Below are 20,939 nucleotides of genomic sequence, written 5' to 3'. Positions count from 1 at the left end.
AATATTACAAACATTAGTTGTATGATGTGTAGATTTCAAATCTGTAACTTATTTTCCATATATTTTCTAGGTATAATATTCACTAGACAGATTATGATGTTGTAGTTATAAGTATCTACTTTTCAACTTTGTTGAAATAGTGGTGATAGAGCAATCTTTTTAAATTTATAAAAATATGTTGTTGGATCATCAAATGTCTTTTAAATTTTAAAACATCTTTAAAATCATTGTGGTTCTTTATACTTCTGATATTTAAAATACTTATTTGTTAAAATTGATTAATGGAAAGTTGTCTATTAAAATATTTTTATATTTTTTTCAAAATAAATTTCAAATCCATTTTTAAAATACATAAAATATATTTTACAATTATTAGTTATATTTTACTAACAATTTTGTATATACTTAAAAAAAACTTTACATTTTAAGGTATAATTTTATAATTTTTATCAACATTTGTGTTCTATTTATTGAATTACATATTAATAACTATATTTTCCCCCATAATTTTAACATAATAATACCTAATAATTTTTATTACTCTGATAGTAAAAATAATATAATATGTTTCTAAATGGCTAAGCAAACCTGCCAACCAGCAAGTCAGTTATTAAGTGATAAGAACATTTGATATTTTTAACAAAAACTATTGAAAAAAGTATTAGTTTTATATTTTTAGTTTTTAACTTAGCTTAATTTGTTTTTCACATTCAGGTTAGGTGCTTAAAATGCGATTGGTGCTTGTTATTAATGTTGTAAAGTATTTGAGTAATATAATTCACTGCTTTTATATTTTCCCTTTTATAAATAAATTTGGAAGATAATAACTTTTTATTGTTATTGAAAAACTGGAAAAATTTACCAACCACAATTAAAAAAAAAAACTATTTGAACTTCACAACAAATTATTATAAATAAAAATCTAGAGCACTAACATGATTTTAAAGAATGTACATTATTTATTTTACAATTTTTACTCAGTGACATCTGTAAAATCAATGTTAAACGGTAACATTAATTGTTTATCCAATAATTTTTTTTTTACAACACTAAAACAATAATCATCAGTAGCGCACCAATTGAATATTATATGACTAATATACTTCTTACTGAAAATACTGAATAATAACACAGAATAAGACAATAAATAAAATGTTTAATAATTTTAATAAATAATAAAGTGAAGTTAATATTTTATTCTATAAAAATTTGTAATGAAGACAATGAAGTATTGTTCATTTAAAATTTATTGATCGATAATAATATACATCTAAAATGCAAAAATATTGATTATGATTTAGAATAAACGATGCAAATAAAAATATCGTTTAGAGATTCATTAAGCTTGTACAAGGTTTTTAATTGAGGAAAAATTCTTTATTGAAATTTAAATAAAAAATAAAAATAAAGAAATATTCAATAAGTAACAACTAACCATATGTCCATACCTCACCGTAGCGGCGTTGTAAACAACTCAAATATTCACAATATTTCAATATAACTAAAAAATCTAACTCATCGATATCCCCTTTAATCTGTACCCTGCTTATTACTATTATTAAGATGTCAATAAAAAAACTTTTTAATTAATTCGCTCTGGCGCTCAAATGTCACTAGATAGCTTACTGCTATAAATTATAATGTTCACGTGTTTATATATTTTAATATTTATTTAATAATCAGTTTTTTCCAACTCGCTTGAATTTCATACTTTTTGAATTGTTTTGTGTGATAGAAATTATTTTTTTTAACAATACTTATACCTAATGTAATGATAGATAAACGGGTACGTAGGATTCGTAGGAAGCCGTTTTGCTAGGTCGTTATCTACTCGTTAGTGTTGTTACTTTTTCTCAACATGGCGAAATTATATTTCTTCTTATGCATATTTTTTCCATAAAATAACAAACATTGATGCAGTCAGTTGTTTTTTGTCTGAAACAACCAGGATCCCATACCATTGCGACATGCTTCACCGTTGTTGTGTAGTGAACTTCATTAGTTAGTTATAACTAAGTATGTTAGAATAATATTATTAAATGCTGAAATAGGTAATATACACATTCTAGGAAAAACAAGCGTATAACGTCGAAAGGGGTCATTTACGGGTAAATAGATTAACTAGAGTACTGAGTAAGCAAACTATGTATAGTGGCGTGATCACGAATCTCGATATATTATAAGGAACGGAGATGAGCTAAGGCTTAAGCTGTAGAGAAGTCTGACTCGAGTATATACGAATAATATACACACCAACGCACGATTTACGTTAAAATTATATTTGTGAAATTTTAATAGAGTACATTTAATTAGGTACATTGTAATGCTTTATTTCTATATACTCGATTGTCTCGATTGAACGACACATCAAGCGAAGCACGCTATTACTAGTTTATTAGTTATTACAGAGTACAGTTGTATCGTTGTATGATAATAATATATCCACACAATATTGCGTCAGGCAACTGGCGATCTAATAAAAATTGGCAGTAAAATTAAAATACTCTTTGTCTACATAATACATAAACTCATAGTAAATATAAAATACTACATTGAATACATATACTATGTTTGTATCTTATATGTATGTAGTGATGTTGCAAGCATATTTCAAACCCTAAGCAAAGTATTCAACCAATGATTCACTCAATATTCATTACAACAGTACAACGTATACATTATACATAATATATAATTTAAAACTGTAGGTATGCTAATTTAGAATTTTTGACATAAGAAATTGGTTGTCAACAATTTTATATAAAACAAATATTATAATAGTTAATTATTCATTCATTCACATACATTTTAAAAATAAATAACTATATAATATATAGTATATACATATAATGGTAAAAAGTGTCACAAAAAGTCTCTATGAATAATATTTTTCGTTCAAAATTTCAAATATTCAATTTTGTCAAAATTGAAATATGTATACATTTATAAAAATATTTCGACACGTTATATTTAGTTATAAGTACAATATTTCTCTAAGATTAATATGCTTTATTAATTACAATAATTACAAAAATAATTAATATTTTTGCAAAAAAAATAATAATTATCTTTTACCTTTTTCCTTTTGTTTTTAGTTAATTTTGTTCTATCAATTGAATACAAAAGATTTTTTATTTTAATCAATAGAAATCCGATATTAATTTCGTAAGTACTTATATCTATACTTCTATAGTGCTATAATACCTAGTATTATACAAGGGCAATATAGGTAATAAATAAAATAAGTCCGAAATTTCCATTGTGGATTAAAAAATGAACACGAATTATTAATCAAAAACATTTTGTGAATAAAGGTTATGGTTTTGTTTTAACAAGCTTTCTCAAACCAAAACAAAAAAAAAACGATCCGAAACGTGCCACGGACAAACTAAAAATGTAGCTAAAATACCATAAAGGCATAAAAATACATTTTACTTTACTGAATACTTTTAGAATGATAATAATATAGTAATTGGCCTCTAATCCACAATTTATTTGATACGAGACTTTGTGCTTTAGCAGTTGATGTCTAAAATGACATCAATTTAATTTCTTGTTGATCAGTTTGTCAGTAAAACATATTATTATTATAATAAGAATGACGAGTGGAAAATAACACGAAATATCGTAGAGCCCACAACGGCTAACCAAATGTGGTCCGATGTATGACCGTTCGTGGGTCGTAACCATCAGGGTCCCATGCAGACGAGCGCGCGTACGTCTTTCGAGTAGCTATCGACTGCACGACACTACAACAGCGATAATAATACGTGCGCAACATTGTGTATACTCCGCGCCATCGCGAGAGAATACAACTGGGCGGCGATGTTGTGTAACGTCTACGCGTACTAGTCAGTATTTGTATATAATAGCGGCTGTCGATTGATCTGAAAACGTTAAAAACGTTTTTTTCCTTCCGAAAAAACTGAAATCGCAGAGAGAATTTTATGGAGATGTTTCACCGAGTGGTGAATTCAAAATCGCCCAATAGTTATAACAGTTATTTTATAACTAATTTAACATTTATTTTATTTCCGCGTAAATTATCAGAGTAATCGATCAAATATCCGGATTAGCATATTTTTTACCCGGGATATAAGATTGGCACCCTCTCATAATTTAGCCTCCTCTATTATGCCACTGTTATTTGGCACCCCCCGACCAAGACTTCCGGGAAAAGTAATTTTATACATAATATTGCTCCTTCTTAACGATTTCGAAAATTTGCGTTTTCGATCTAAAAACCACTAACGGCACCTAACCTCTTAAGCTTAAATAATTATAAATTTTAGTCAAAATTTGAGGCAAATTGATCAACACGATAATACCCAATCTTAATGTCAGCGTTTCGCACGACGCAGTTGAAACGAGTTCGTACACCAGCGATTCAGTATTCCGAGTTGTTCTCGAAAGGTTTGCGACGAGACCTTGTATTTTCAATATCGTTCAGTATGATGCGGTCTTGTAAAAACGATAATCATATTTTATAATAGTAAAAAAACATTCTATAGTGACTAGTGGTCGAAAACTGTTCTTGTTTAAACTGAATCAGCGCCATGCACTGTAGACTACAAGAGTGCACTGTTTTCGTTTTTTCCGAAGCACCGATGACCGAAGATGGTTGCGAAATCGTGTCGTGGTTACATTATTATGGTCGTGGTGGTTTTCGTCGCGAGTTAAATGTATTAGGAGTTCATGTGACTGGCGTCTCGTACTTTCGTACGACTGCGACTTGTCGCGCCACTATAAACCACATATTATTATTATTATTATTCCGGTTGAGAAACTATACTATGTTTTGTTCGGTACCTATCAAGAGTTCTGCCAGTTGTGGTATCAAAATTTGAAAGTTATAACTCATAAGTCATAAGGCTCAATCCATGGTAAAATCAAAAGGGCCCACTACAATTATTTACTATTTATTATCCCATAATATTATGATTTATCAAAACTAAACTTTGATCAGATTTTTACACGTTACACAAAATTACATTATTATTTCTTATAAATATTATTTGAACTATAAATCTTTAAAACAATTTATTGGATCTTAGAAAATAATGTTATTAATTCATACATTTATTTAAAACAATAAGTATAGGTATGATGATAATCAATGAATTATTCATTTTTGTCATTTGAAATATAATTTAAATAATTAAATACGAATAAAGAGGAATCCAAAACTCGAAAACTACTCAATTATTTATAATAGTCCTATACCGTAATTACGTATGGTGAACTCCTAATTGCAAAAAATTATTAGGGGGGCATAAAATGGCATTATCATAACAAATATAATTATTTTTATACTTGAGATATTTTTATTTTTCAAAAAAAGGTTATTATTTTGTTACCGTTCAAAGAATATTAATCGTAGAAACTATAAACACTCCATTTTACATCAAATTATTTGAACAAGATTTTTTTTTATTTGTATAACTCAAAATCGAAAAACCGTGTTAATAATTGAAATTTTCATCAAATGTTTATATTATAGCACCTTTTTTTTAAGGCTTTAAACGTCATACAATTCACAAATTTCGTCAAAATCAGTGAAATTATTTTGTAGTTAAAAATTCATAAAAAATTGTTCTTTTTATATTTAAGATTTGAAAATTTAATACAGCTAGGTAAACTAGGATATTTTATATGTTTTTCTGCCTATAACAAATAAATCGTAAGATTACTATTCCTAAAAAAATGTTCGATGTTTTGTTGCATTATAAAACGAATTACCATATAGATACTTGAAAGTTGAAATTTTCACCAATGTTTATGTTATCATTTTTTCCAAACATAATGAATTTTTAACATTATTTTACTTTTTTTGAGCTAAACTATATATAATTATTTAGAAAGATTAAAATACATAGACACATTTTCTTTTTACAATCATTTTATGTTAGAGTTTTGACGAATATATTATTATTATTTATTATCACGACAATTTACATATAATTTTATATATTCATACCTAAGGATGAAGATGTAGACATTGTAATGCAACTATGCAACATAAATACATAATTATAATTGTTTTCAAATTTTTTGAGCAATAATATTTTTTAAATGTTTCAAAATATTTTAAGAATTATTATGGCCCAAAAATGTTTTTAAATCGTTTTTGTGAATTTTCAAAATCAAATTGATACTTATGAAATGTTTTTAAAATATTCTACATTAAATAAAAAATTTTAATACATTTTTAAATGTGTTTTTTCCGCGTAGGAATTATCGTGTCATACACGACACACGTCATATATACGTCGTATAGTTACGACTATACAAGTGGTTTAAAAATAAATACTTATGGTGGAGGAGTATAACAAAACGTTACAACTATTTACCTTTATAGTGTATGTTTGATAAAAAAAATTCATTTTTTAGCACTAGCTATTCTGAGACATGAAAAATGTTGCACGGCCCTGTAGTTTTTTTTATCAAAAGTGTTTTTTGTTTACAATGATTTATCATTGAATTCAAATTAATCATCAAAACAGATCCACAGAAATACTTGAAATATTCTCTGCAGCATAATCGTATCTCTAGGTTTTTTGTCATATGTTTTTTTATAGTATAAATAAATATAACATATAACCATATTATATATGACGAATACACAATATATGTAGCATAATATTATTAAGTAAATGTGTTAATGTGTATTTATTGCTAATGCTTAATAATATATTTTATTATTTTAATTATAAAATAAAATGTTATACCACTACTTATTAACTACATTATAATAAAATACACTATCTATTATAATCAAGTAATCAACGGTTATGATGCTCTATAACGCTATTATGTTTGTAGTGTTCGTACTGCATGACATGTTGCCGGCAATCGGTATCGCCGCAGTCATCGTGTCTTCATAGACTCCTGGTATATCGGTGGCGCTTAAGTTGACGATCTTCATTTTTGAATCCAGTTTTGGCGTAAAATTAATTAATTAATTAATTTTTATTAATATTAATTAATAAAAATAAATTAAAATTTACTAATTAATTCAATTCAATTTAAAATAAACAATATACATTTTTTTAAATAAAATTACGAAATCAATAAATAAAAATTATTATTTTGATCATATGATATTGTTAAAATAAAAAAGTTATTGTACGAAAATGATGTAGTTCAATGATGTTTAATGATATGACAGTAGCAATCTAAGTAAGTAATCTCAGAATAATTAATTTAAAAATAATGTATCCATTATTTTATAAGTTATAAAATACATAATATACTATAATATATTATATACTATTAGTTGTATAGATATTATATCTATCCATATCACTCACGACTCATCTATATACTATATTCATTATTCACTCAAATATTAATTATTATTGATTTTATATTTTTATAATCATTATTATTTGTTTTTGATTGTATTTTAATTTTAATGTTACCTAACCCGTCACTCTCTCATAAACGATGTGTGATTGTGGTATACTGGTATTGTGCAACTTATATTTTTCTATAATTCTATTACATGTATTATATATATATATATATATATATATATATGTATATTAAAACCAAAAATCACATTAAGTTTAAAAAAGTTTAATAGTTTTAACATAGACCGATAATAATATATATGGGCACTATCTACTTTTGGAGTCTGCGCACGCTTAGCATGGGTATACACTATACAGGTTTAAAGTTTAAATGTATTATGTATGGGTATTTAAAATAAAAGCAATCTCCATCTTCAAGTTATTTAATTTTTATTATTTTTATTTTTTGTTTGTATAATATGAGTTAAAAATATGATTTCCTTTATTATTTATTTATTAGATCATGTATATTGATGTCAAAACTCAAAACATATCTATTAACGTTGTCTACGAAATCAATAAAATATTTTCCTAATCAACTAAATAATAAAATCTATTCAATTCTATTCACATCACATAATATATACACATTAATGAAGTTTAACCATGACCAACATGAAGTATTAGACAGTATTGTTTACCTAAATAATATACCGATTAAGTTAATTATTGTAAATAGAATTTGAAATTTTGCAAATAATTAGACGTACCTAAATTCGTAAATAAAAGCACAGAAAAAAAATACTAATAAGTGGTTTATAATTTATAATATAAGATCCAATAATGTGGAAAACAAGTGATTAAAGTCTAAGTATCAAATTGATAATAAGCAGATATTTTCACTATGAATAGTAGTGAATATTTTTTACTTTAAATATTTTGATATATTTGAATTTATTTTAATCACATTAATTTGTTTGGTATCAAAATTAACTACTAATTATGTACCTGCATTGTAACAGTGTTATTTTTAATATAATTATTTTTTTTATGATGGGTAGAAGACAGAAGTATTGGATAGGGCGGAATTTTAAAATCTAAAATGTGGACTAATTGTTAATTTAGCCCTGCATCTATACATTTTTAAGCAAAAGTTAAATTTCAAATGTCTATAAAGCTCAAAAAGAGTCAAAGTATTTTGAAAATCATATAATGTATAAAAATGCTAATATAAATGTAAAATACCTACATATATATTATATATTGAAGTTAAATATCAAAGCATTTTTACTGCTTTAAAATGTGGTGACAGACACACCACAAAAAAAAAATACGTCATTCTAAAATTAACACACTTTGTCTCCGCTCAGAATCTAATATCTATGTTTAATAACTGGATATACTAAATAATATATTGTTATTATTATTATAAAAAAAAGTCCCCGATAAGTAGGTAATTGAACAGATATTTATATTTTATATACATGTTTTGTTAATTTAACAATACACAATACAATATACTCGATACTACAACGTTATTATTTAATAGGTACTTAATTAGTTAATTGTTAATAATTGTTAGCTGTATGGCCTGTATTCCTATACATATAACATATTTTACAATAATGAATACATTTATTTTCATTATATTATAATACTTTAATATACATAGATTAATATTATTGAACTATATGTCTAATTCATTGTCGTCTATACTTATAGTCACTAACTATAATACTGCGCGATACAGTATTCTATAATATTATATTATTGTTATTATTATTATTATATTACGATTTCATTGGATTCTACCGCGAGTCGTCGGACGGAATATTGTCGGCTCTGTGAGAATATACGAAAACGGTGACGCGGTAGTATGGGATCCTGGTTATTTGGGACGGAAAAACAACCGACCGGTCATGCACTAACATGTGCACAGACATGTACTACACTGCACTGGAATACCGGCGATTCGTACGATCAATGCAATGGCGGCGAGAACATTTCACACCTCCGTTCGGTGCACGAAACACGAGTTGAATTTGTGTGAATATCGTTGATTTGAAAAGAAATGGTGATCATGTGTGATGATCTCACATATTTTTCATTGAAAAAAAACCGAGGATGTGGCTCTGCTGTATAGTAAGTCTGTCATGATTCTAAACGGAGACAGTTGTCACTTGTCAGCCTATATTTCTCGGGATGTATTCTTATTATAGCTTGGATTGCTTATTGCTATTGCCTATTAATAAATAATAATACACAGGTTGAACTAATTATTGTCAAAAATAAATCGCAGGTTCAATTTTTATTAAAATATCAGAAAAATGCAACGCTACTTCGGTGATAATATTTTAACCTTTAACTTTTATGATAGGTAAATTCATTTTAATATGCAAATTTTTTATGTCGTATGTGTGTAAGACGGAATCAATAACACATGCGGACGTGTTGTCCTCTTTTTACTATTCCATATAATAATTACAAGTTGTTTAATTAACCAATTTCCTTAAAATTTAAATTTAAAATGTCTATAAAAACAAAATAATTGTGCATATACGTCTTTTCAATACTTTATAATTGCTTTAATAAGTACCTACTCATGAGTTATGACTAGAACAATTTTATTTTAATTTTGAAAATTTTTGATCGAGCAAAAAAGAATCGAATCGATATTTATTGAAAAAGACTTAAACAAATCCAAGAATTTAAAATATTTACACCTAAATAGCTTAAAATGTTTAAATATATTAAAAATTTGATTGTGTGTTAAAAATATTAATTTAAGCAATATTAGAATATTTCTGATTTCAATAATAAACAAATAATATTTTTAAATTAATAACAAATTTATTTAACAATAAATCTTTGTTGTACATACTATGTTTAAATATATATAATATCATCAACATTTGAACAAATAAGTATAATAATATACGGTGTATTATCTAAATCGCTCATAAAAATGCATGCAATTTATACGTTAATTTGTTTTTAATTTCCAGCAAAAAATGTATAGGGAATCTTATACTAAATTTTCAACCATTTTTTATTTACTAAACCTTATAGTGTTCATAAAAATAAAATAGATGATATAATACATAAAAAATTTCAAAAGTAGAAAACTTAAAATGTCTTTGAAGTTCAAATATTACAAAAAGTAATAATATTTTAAAAATGATTATTATGAAAGAGTACAGATAATTTTTATTTTTAATGTCTCCAAAGAATTAACTCGATCTATTTTTTTTTTTGTACCAGAAATCAACTTAAAAGTTTTAAAATTGAATTCTTTTCACTGTTCCCAATAAGGTGACATCTAACACACACAAAAAAATCACACATCATTAAATGGTAAACTAATACATTTATTGTTCTGCTAATAATATAAAGTACCTAAATATAAGCAATAATATGCTTTTAAATAAGTATATTCAGTTTACATTTTTTTTTAAACTTTTTACATAAAAAGTTTAACATATTAATATAATATACATTTAAATAAATCATCACAAGAAAAATTATTTCTAGAGTTCTTAATAATTAACAAATTATTATTTATTATACAATTTAATATTTATACTATATACGTATAGGTAACTACGTAGATACATTTGTTTGCCATCTACAAGTTAAGTAAAAATTATGACTATAACAAATTAATAACCAATTAGTTTCACTTACGTTTATACAACTCATATGTCCCGAGTAAGAATACAATATATATTTTATTATTTTAGGTTAAGTATTCAATTTATAAATTGTATTTTTGTTTTCTCAAACCGATATCAAGAAGTAAAAGCTCTAATCTAAATTTTTAATTCTATGTAATTTTTTACTTTTGAGTTAATCAAATAATTAGATAAATCGTTGTAATGTACGTTATACTGACCCTCTCAATGAACATCATATTTCAAAATAAATTAGAATATTAATTATCATGCTATATTAGTATATTAGCACATATTTGCACGACTTTTTTATGAGTAATTTATAAAAAACCACGAGGGGGACTGGTGTAACCTCTATAAATGAAATAATCATTTTTTACAAATTTTTTTTTATTGAATATTAGCATGCATTTGTATGACTGTCGTCGAAGTTGACATTTCAACATTTTCCTGGTAAAACCAGTTTTTCACTTAGCCAACTATGACTATAGTATAATAATATACATTATTTCGTATACGAACATTATCTGTTCCCATCTGACGTTTCTCAGGCGCAAATTATTAATAATAAATTATATTATATACCTAGTAATTTTTAGAATTAGCTTTCAGTTGTATTAAAAAAATAACATTTAAAGGTCATTATTATGACATTTTTTAAAATTAAATTATATAGTTTGTATTGCCACAGGGCACTATTCTTAGATGATATTAAAATTTAAACAATTAAAAATATGGTCCTTAGATCTTAAAGCATATGCATATACTTAAACATTTCAAAAATTAATATTTGAATAATTTTATTATTAAAAAAAAAATAAGGTTAACATGCTTGGACTGCATCATTACATTGTCTATTTTGTTGATCACTATTAAATAGTTAACATAATTATTTTATGACTATTCATGGCTTAAACGTTATACCTATGATCTATATATTATTATATAATTATTACCGAACCGACTTTTTATAATTTATTTATTTATATATAATAAACGGGTTTAGAACTCTTTGGCAAAATACAATTAATTACTTGTGCATACATTTTTTTTAAAACTAATAATGAATAATTTGATAGTTTATATTTATATTATATGAATAACAAGAATTATAAGATGTATAAAAAAGTGTGACAATAATAACAGCAGAATAACATAATACTATAGTCTATAATAGTAGTAAATTAGTAAAACTTATAATATAACAACAGTGAGCAGAATAATAAGAAAATTACTAATAAATCGGACCATCAATTTAAACAATTAAATTTAAAGCAATATACACATTCTGTCTGAATACATTACGATCATTACGTGATATAGAAAAAAAAATCAACATAATCCGTTATATGGATCGCCAATGACAAGGCTCTGGGGAAAAATGAGGTGGAAGTACAGTTTTATTTATTTTTATTTTTATTTATTTTAATATCGAAAGATTACTGGGCCTCACTGAGAAAAACTCGTGTGGAGGCCTAGGATTATTTTAGATTACAAATAATTATTATTGTTTTAGGTACATATTATTACATTTTTATATAAAGACAAATAAGGAGTTTTTTATAAATAAATCACATAATAATTTCACACAAATAATTTCAGTAATATTACAAGCGTTATATAATTAGTATGTTACAATGTTACATACAACATTAAGTTTTAAACACATTATATTCATATCGGAACCAGTTGGTAATAATAAATTGCTTTTATAAAGATGAATATTAAGTAAGTTGGATATTATTGGTATACTATAATAGATTAATTAATTTGTTATGGAAAAACATTAACATGAAATTGTCTAAACATTAAAAATCATAATTTATAAAATACAGATATCATCACTCTGAAAAAATTAACCCGTCTATCAATTAAAATTAGTTGGTAATTTATTACTATTTTAATAATTACTTACGTATAATGTTATATTTAATATATTTCGTTCAAAAGTAATTAACCAATAATAAAACTTGATATTTACTAATCACGAATATACATTATTATATCAGCTGTACACTATTATTTTTATTTATTTATTGTATTTATTGAGATAAACGTCAAAGTTGGCTAAGTACAGAATTATATACATATATATAAAATAATAACATAAACAATTACAATAAAATATAACATTATTTTATACTATAATAACAGCATTCAATATAGGATTATCTAAAATACAATTAAACTTTAAATATATACAGTTGACGCTGCTTAAATAAGACTCACGTGATCCGTACGGATATAAGGTTCAGTCGCATATTAGACTCAATATCGTCTTGAACGGTCTAATTTTTAAATACACTATAAAAGATTCGGCAATATGATTCACAGATTCACCACTCCGTTTATAACTCAAATTTCATAAAAAAAAAATGGTAGAAAATAAACATATTTGGTTAAAATTTAGAAATAACATTATTTTTGTTTGTTTTTACTGGTTTCGATTTCGATTCGTGCTGTATAATGTGTGTATGTACAACAAATAACATGATAAAACATACCAAAATTACAAATTGTTTTCATAAATAATAATATTAGTGTGTACATACATAATATTTTGTAAGTTTTTATTAATATTATTATGTAATAATTTTTATAATAATATAATTTTCATTTTTTAATCATTTTTTCATTTTTACACTTATAAGTAATATGTGTAATATGTATTTAAGTAAATTAAAATAAAAGCAAAATATATAGTAAAATAAAATTCATAAATATGTAATTAAAATTTTTGTTTATTTTGTGCTGGTCTCAAAGCGAGTCTTATAAGCGGCGTTCATTGTATAAAATTACGAAGCCGGTTAACTTATAATATAGGTAAATACTTACAAATGACAAAATCAAGTCCAGATTTTCAAAATTCTTTCTTAGGGATTATTATACCCATAATTAGTATGGTGGATTTTGATATAATAAGTAGAACATGTTCAAGACTTCAAGAGTAATATATTATTGTGGAATGTTGAAAGAAATACGTTCTATAAGAGCGAGCCGAGAGGAACATGTAATTTTGCTACTAATTAATTTAGAGAGGAAGGATAGGTATGTCAGCTTTTTTACGAGTAGATAATAGATTGATATTTTGAATATAAATTATATTATAAAAGTTTTCATTATTTAATATTTTTTTTAAATAAATGAAGCACAAAAATCTTCTTTGTGCCCTTTTGATTTTTTCAATATATATAACACGATGAGAATAGGCACCATACGATAGACTCATACTCCAATATATAACGAACAGGAAAACAGTATATAGTGTTTAGACAATAATTATCAGTAAAAATAATATTTTAGTATCTGAAACGCTGCACATAACGATTTAAATTTTTTAATTAAATGTTGTTTATAGAATATTAGTAATGACTTATATATACTTACATATCATAAAACACTGTATTTATAATTTATAAATCTTACTGCATGATTTGTTTTCAGAATTTAATAATTAAATTATTTTTTATTCAATACTCGTTAAGCGTATAATGAAATACTAATAATTTTAACAATTTTATTTTTTACTTTATTTCATGTAAATAATAATTGTATATTATGCGCATTGTTCTGATATTCTTAAAAGTGTAATTACAGGATCAGCACCAGGATTAATTCTAGAGAATAAGTTACATTTATTCATTTTTTCAGCAAATTCATTTATATCTAATGTTATTTGACCATCAGATAAGAATTGTATTCCATAGTCTAAAATAAATTCTAACAATTCCCAAAATGCTAATACTTGAATATGTCGTCTATCCGCATTCAGTCCTGCCCGATGTATACCTTGTTTTCTATATTTGATAACTGCATGTGCATAACTACGCAATTTCGAATAAAAATTGGTATATGAGGTTTTTTCTATCTCAGATACTGCTGACGTACTTTTTTTCAGTACTTGCACCATTATCGAATATAATACATTCTCATATTGGTATTGTCCGGAAAACATCTTGGTTATACCTGCTATTTTTCCATTAATTTCTAAAAATGACCAATCTATTAAATATTGATTAGTTTTACATTCGAGAACCAATTTGTCAAAAGTTGCCATTAAGCCGGTTTGTAAATTTGGAGACATATAAAATATCCACGATTGCCAAAAGTTGTATTCAGGTTTCCATGGATTTATATCACGTTTTTTATCATCACCGTTATCTTCATCATCATCCTCATATATGTCTATAGTACAAAATGAATCTCCTCCGAACGTATCGCATTCTAATGTATCTATATATACTCCGAAAAAGTTATTTGGATAAGCAATTGACAACCTATCATCACTTCTTATACTTTCTGGTTTTTTATGTACTGAAAAGGAATATATACCTGGTTGATTTCCCCAGCAATTATTTTGCACTAAACAATTATACCATCCACGACAGCTTGTATCTCCTGGACAAAAGTTTGAAACTGTATTAGACACAAAACAACGACTATTCTCGTCATTTAAATCTATGTGTGCGCTATTACAAGCACAATGATCACCACAAAATGTCAAATGATCGCCATGACAATTGTTATTTTCATATAACCGTATATAATACTCAGGTGGTAATTCTATAGATCCGGGTTTTCGATATTTTATCAAATGCGCTATTTCATTATAATTATAACAACTACCACATGCGCTTCCTTCTGGCGATCCAAAACTTACAGTCATCATTGACGATTCTCCGCAGTAATTTTTATGTTCATAAAATACTAAAGGTACCGTATCACAAGAGGTAACTAGACAAGTTGTAAAATTAGACACACTTAACAAACATAAAATAATTACGATAAACATTTTGTAGATGTCCCGGATCGAGTGCGCCAGAATGGTGGCTACGTTACTGTCCTTGACTAGCGTGAAGTGCCGGTGTCGGTTGGACGTTTTCTTCGTGGCCACCACATCCTCGACATCCGCAATGGACTTGACACTGGTCTGTTTGCGCTTTTCCACCTTGGGCTTGGTGATCTGCGCCGTCGGCATCATGTTGACGTTTTTTCAATACGATCTACACCCTCGATAGATGATATAATATAAATGATGTAATATGTGAAGAGGATAGATAATGTGTGTCTTACACAGTTACACAACGAGAATCGTGATATTTTTAATCGAGTGCACGATGTGTTTTAAGTCATTGCCGTTGGCCAGCCGTCGCGGTGTACTGCAAAGACTGAAGGTACGCGAACAGTTGTATTGGCGTTGTGGATCCCCGTAAAAATTTCGTAGATAAGAGCGCGTTCGAGATAAATATACATTTTTCTTACTCGTCTTGTGTTGTGATAAAACGCTGCAGGTAACGCACATGCACACGCAATTGATAAAATATTATACGAGATAATTTTTAATTAATGTTTATACAATATCATCGTATTATTTACTTACTGTAATACATATATATACATATATACATATATATATATGTACATATATGTATATGTCTGTATAGTAAATAATTGCCTTGACTTCAAAGTTCAATATTATAATAACTATGGCTGTGGATTTACTGAAGGTATATGTAAATTCTACTAAAACACCCAAGACAGTATGCTTACAATATTCTCTTACAAGTTATCAAAGTATACGTTCAAAAAAAATTAATGAAATTAATAAAATATGATGTAGAAAAAATAACATATATTTGTTTGACATTTTTGGTAGATAAAAAAGTTCTTAATATCTTGAGTTATGAGAATTAGTTTTAAAGTTTAGTCGTTTAATTAGTTCTGGCCAATTTATATAATTTTGTTTAGTAGTTTGTAAAAACATTTTAAATGTTATAATTTATATCTTTTTTAAAAAGTCAAGGTTGAGAAAAACACATTTATTATATCGTGATCAAAATGAGGAACTCTGTACTCTATACTTTACTTTAATTATACTGTGAAAAAAGTATTAATCGTTTGAGAAAGATTTCGATTTTGAATTATACAATCAACGTACCAAATAAGTATACAATAATTTAAGGGTATTATAAGTGTCATAAATGTCATAAATGTCTTAACACGAGCGTTTTATCGTTATCGGTATGACGATATGAAGTTTAAAAGTTTGATTATACACGTAGGTATATTACGTATGATGACAGGCTGGTGAGTGGTAACTGGTGAGTAGGTACTATTTTGTACTAAGTCAATTTATTAAGAAACATTCTATGATTCAAAATGTTCAAAATATAATGTTATAATAATGTAAGAAAAATGTATAAATTAATTTTATATTCTTTTAAAATATTACGAATAATAAGGCACTTGAATTTTAACTTACAATAATAATGCAATAAATTAATAACATGTTTACATATTTAGTTTATAATAAAAATCATAAACTGGTAAATTTTTTAAAATGACTTCTTTTTTTTAATATAGTTTGAATAATTTTGTGTAATTTTAAACGCATAACCGAGTATAGACATATTATATTTTAGTATTATAATTTGACATTCAATATTATAGTTCTTAAATATCGTCTATACAAAGTGATGATTAGGTGATTAGTGTTGAATGTTGATCCATAAACTTTGCACATTTATAGATTAAATAAAATATTTTATCTTATATTGTTTAATACCTACACCTATAATAATCTATAAACAGTATAAATAGTATAATGAATTTGTATAGAAAACTTGTAAAGTATTCTAAAATAAAACATTGTTATCATACCTATATGATTATTGTATTATTGCGTCTTTATTGTTTTTAAATCTATTTTTCTTTAATTATTATTATAAATTATTATATTACCAATATTATGGATACCCTGCATAATTGCATGCTTGTATAGTGTATACAAATATTGAATTATTCATTAATTCTATAATCGACGTCTGAAACTAAATTTTTTTTCATAATTAAGAACTAATCGTACGTAAAAAATATTAATAATAATATATAAAATAAAACTTTCTCACCTCATTAATATGATTACGTTATTATTGATTGAGTTTAAAATAACGATTATTTTAATTATACGATTTTATGGGTGAAATGTCTATGTGTTTGTATGTACAATAATTAAATACGCGATGTCGACGTTCCAGTTTCTTATTTGGTAATTAATTTTAAATACAATTTATAACAGTGGAAAATAACTGTATCAAATTTAAAGTTGTTTTATATCAAATACTTAGTGTAGTCGCGCAGTGCGTTTTTGTGGATGATAATTTTTAAACCATAGAAACAACTAATAATGTTATTGTAACTGTTACCCTCATTAGTAAAAATATAACTTTCGAAGTCTAAAAACCCAGTTTTAATGTGAAAATCTAACGCATTTTAAACAAAAAATTATTATATATAGTCGAAAAACCATTAAACCAAAACTAATTATAATTTCTTATAACTATTTCAAACAGTTTAAACCCTAACTGATTGGCAGAATCGATGTGCTCTTTCTTTAGACAGAGTATGAGCTTGACGGCTCTGCCTCTAGTGCCTCTAGAACCCTATTAAAGTGAGGGTTTGTATGTAACATTAACCGTGTTATAGTCTATAGACTATAGTAAAATAGAAAACAATACAGTATTAACAATATTTTTAATTTGGTTAATGTCATTATTTTTATGTGGTATACTTTAGATGCTCTAGATTCATAGCAAGACAAATAGGTACATACTAGAAACTGGAGACACTATTTATGACACACATCGTCGCTAACAACAAAGTAATACATTTTATTAAAAATGCCTGTAAAAATCATCGATAAATATAATAATATTTTAAATATTTATTGGCAAATGTAAACAAGTAAACAACAATATTATTATTTGATTTCTAATTACATGCATTTTTCTTGTTTTATTGATCTTATACAGGCGTATCTAACTTGACTTTATGGGGGTGGCGAACCAAGCTATAGAGTTACTCAAAGAGAGATATGCTATAGTGCTAAGCACCCCGAGTCTTATAAATTTTAACATTCTAAATAATTATTTTCTTGACAATATAGCTCCCCCAACCAAAAGAAAAAAAAGTAGGTGTGAATGTGTGATCAGAGTTGAAACAAAATAGGTACCTATACATAGGCGCCGCCAGGAATTTTGTTAGAGAGGTGCATCGTGCAAGTAGGTATACGCTAATTTCTAAATAATGCTTATATACGTAATAATAATAATAATAATAGTTCAATACATAAAAATAACTTTATATTGTCAATTGTCATACAATTTGAAAACTGAAAATGACAATAGTAGCCTTTATCCTACACGACAACTCGTAAGCTTATCGGATACGATAAAAGTGACCGATTTATATATTGAATATACACGTTACAACTGACATGTCCTAATGTCCAATACATTGACATTATATGATAGAAAATCGTTGAAAAAAGCAAAAAAAATCAATTTTACATTTTATAATTGAACGTGTTTTAACATTTTAACTTTTAAGTCAATCAATAAAAATAAGCAAATGCTTTAAGTCCCGAGCGCTGGTGATGACCGATTGTCCGGACTGTGCATGATGAGTGTACATAGAAAGAGACTAGAAGAGGATTCCAAATTCATTGAAAATTAAATTGAAGAATTTAGAAAAAAACCTAGGCGTTTACAATTATTATTTTACTAAATAAATGTTTCTATGTTGCCTCACCTTTTATAATACTCATTAATTTCAAATTTTCTAATTTGTAAAGATAATTCGTTTGAGAACATTCGATGAAGAATTTATTTTACAAAATGTTTTATGTTAGTACCACCAATAGTAGTAATAAATGCTTTCTAAAAATAAAAATTTACTTTTTATATTTAATAGTTCAACATTACATCAACAAACACGAATATTTATGTACTATATACTTACTATTTCTTACTATTTGACATTCAAATTTAGAATCATTTTTAGTGTTTGTATTAATATCATTTATAGTTTGTATATTTTTCATTGGAAAAAGAGAGATGAAATCTTCATCAAACATCTATTGAGAATTACGTTGATAACCTGCTGTATTAGATTCAAGCATTTTTTTTATTTTATCAATTCTTTTTACATAAGAGTTGGTTGAAATACATAAACTAGTAACTTTTGCAATCATTTCTTCTATAAAATTTAGATACATGAATTAGAATTAATGATTTTTTTGAGATACATTATATAATAGCTATAAGTGATACAAGTATCTATTTATTAAAGAAAAAATAGTAATTAAACATCTCATAATTTGGATTTTGTAATTTACTTTCATATATTTAAGCAACACAAAAACAATAATTTCAACAATATTCATTCAGGTATTTTTTTTTTTTATTATCTATAATTGATCTATTTGATTCAACAACAGAGGTTAGTGAATTTTTTATAAGATTGAATTATTGCAATATTAGGTATTATAATAAAATATAGATATATTGATAATATAAATACCTATAATTTCATTTTAAACATGAAATTATAAATTATAATGTATAATATAGTAATTAATAATATAATGTTGCATTACCCAAGTTTGTACGATACCCATAAACATCATTCAAATTACAGTTGTTATCGTTATTTACTGAATTTACAATATCCTCAACATCATTATCATATGTTGTATTATGTGCAAAGTTGTGAATAAATTGGAATGGTTTTTTTTTGGCTATATAGTTCAAATTGACTGCTGTTTGCAGCGTTTACATCAATATTGGCTAATTTTAGGTATGTATTATAATAAAATTAGATGATGAAGCATGTTTGTAATTTAAAATTATAAAAATTGAGCCATTTAACCTATATATATTATCAACACTAGAAGACAATATTTTGTGATTAGAATTATTATCTAATGTTAATCCAGCATATAATTGTTCTTTTTCATACTATTGTGTATTAATATTGTGTGAAATAGTTGCTACAGAAACATCTGATTGAATATTCATATTTGATGAAGTATAATTCAGTACTTCCATTGCATCTAATAAATATACAATTTCAAGGTTTAAAAATAAAAATAATAAGTTATAAAAAAAATATGATACTATTCATATTTACCAGAAAT

The 20,939-nt window shown here is 25.6% G+C and overlaps 1 protein-coding gene across 1 annotated transcript; it reads right to left on the bottom strand.

The window, feature by feature from the left end:
• Positions 1-12,027: 12,027 nt before the first annotated feature.
• On the bottom strand, positions 12,028-16,170 carry LOC132926465 (uncharacterized). The gene is made up of 2 exons (XM_060990824.1): positions 16,037-16,170; positions 12,028-15,966 (listed from the first exon to the last, which is right to left on the bottom strand). Exon 2 carries the CDS (start codon positions 15,942-15,944, stop codon positions 14,520-14,522), a length of 1,425 nt encoding a protein of 474 aa, XP_060846807.1. The 5' UTR covers positions 15,945-15,966; positions 16,037-16,170; the 3' UTR covers positions 12,028-14,519.
• Between the last annotated feature and the right edge of the window lie 4,769 nt (positions 16,171-20,939).

The sequence above is a fragment of the Rhopalosiphum padi genome, chromosome 3, assembly GCF_020882245.1.
Source record: "Rhopalosiphum padi isolate XX-2018 chromosome 3, ASM2088224v1, whole genome shotgun sequence".
Classification (NCBI taxonomy): Eukaryota; Metazoa; Arthropoda; class Insecta; order Hemiptera; family Aphididae; genus Rhopalosiphum; species Rhopalosiphum padi.
The sequence above is the reverse complement of the archived record's forward strand: the minus strand, read 5'-3'. Positions and strand labels throughout refer to the sequence as shown.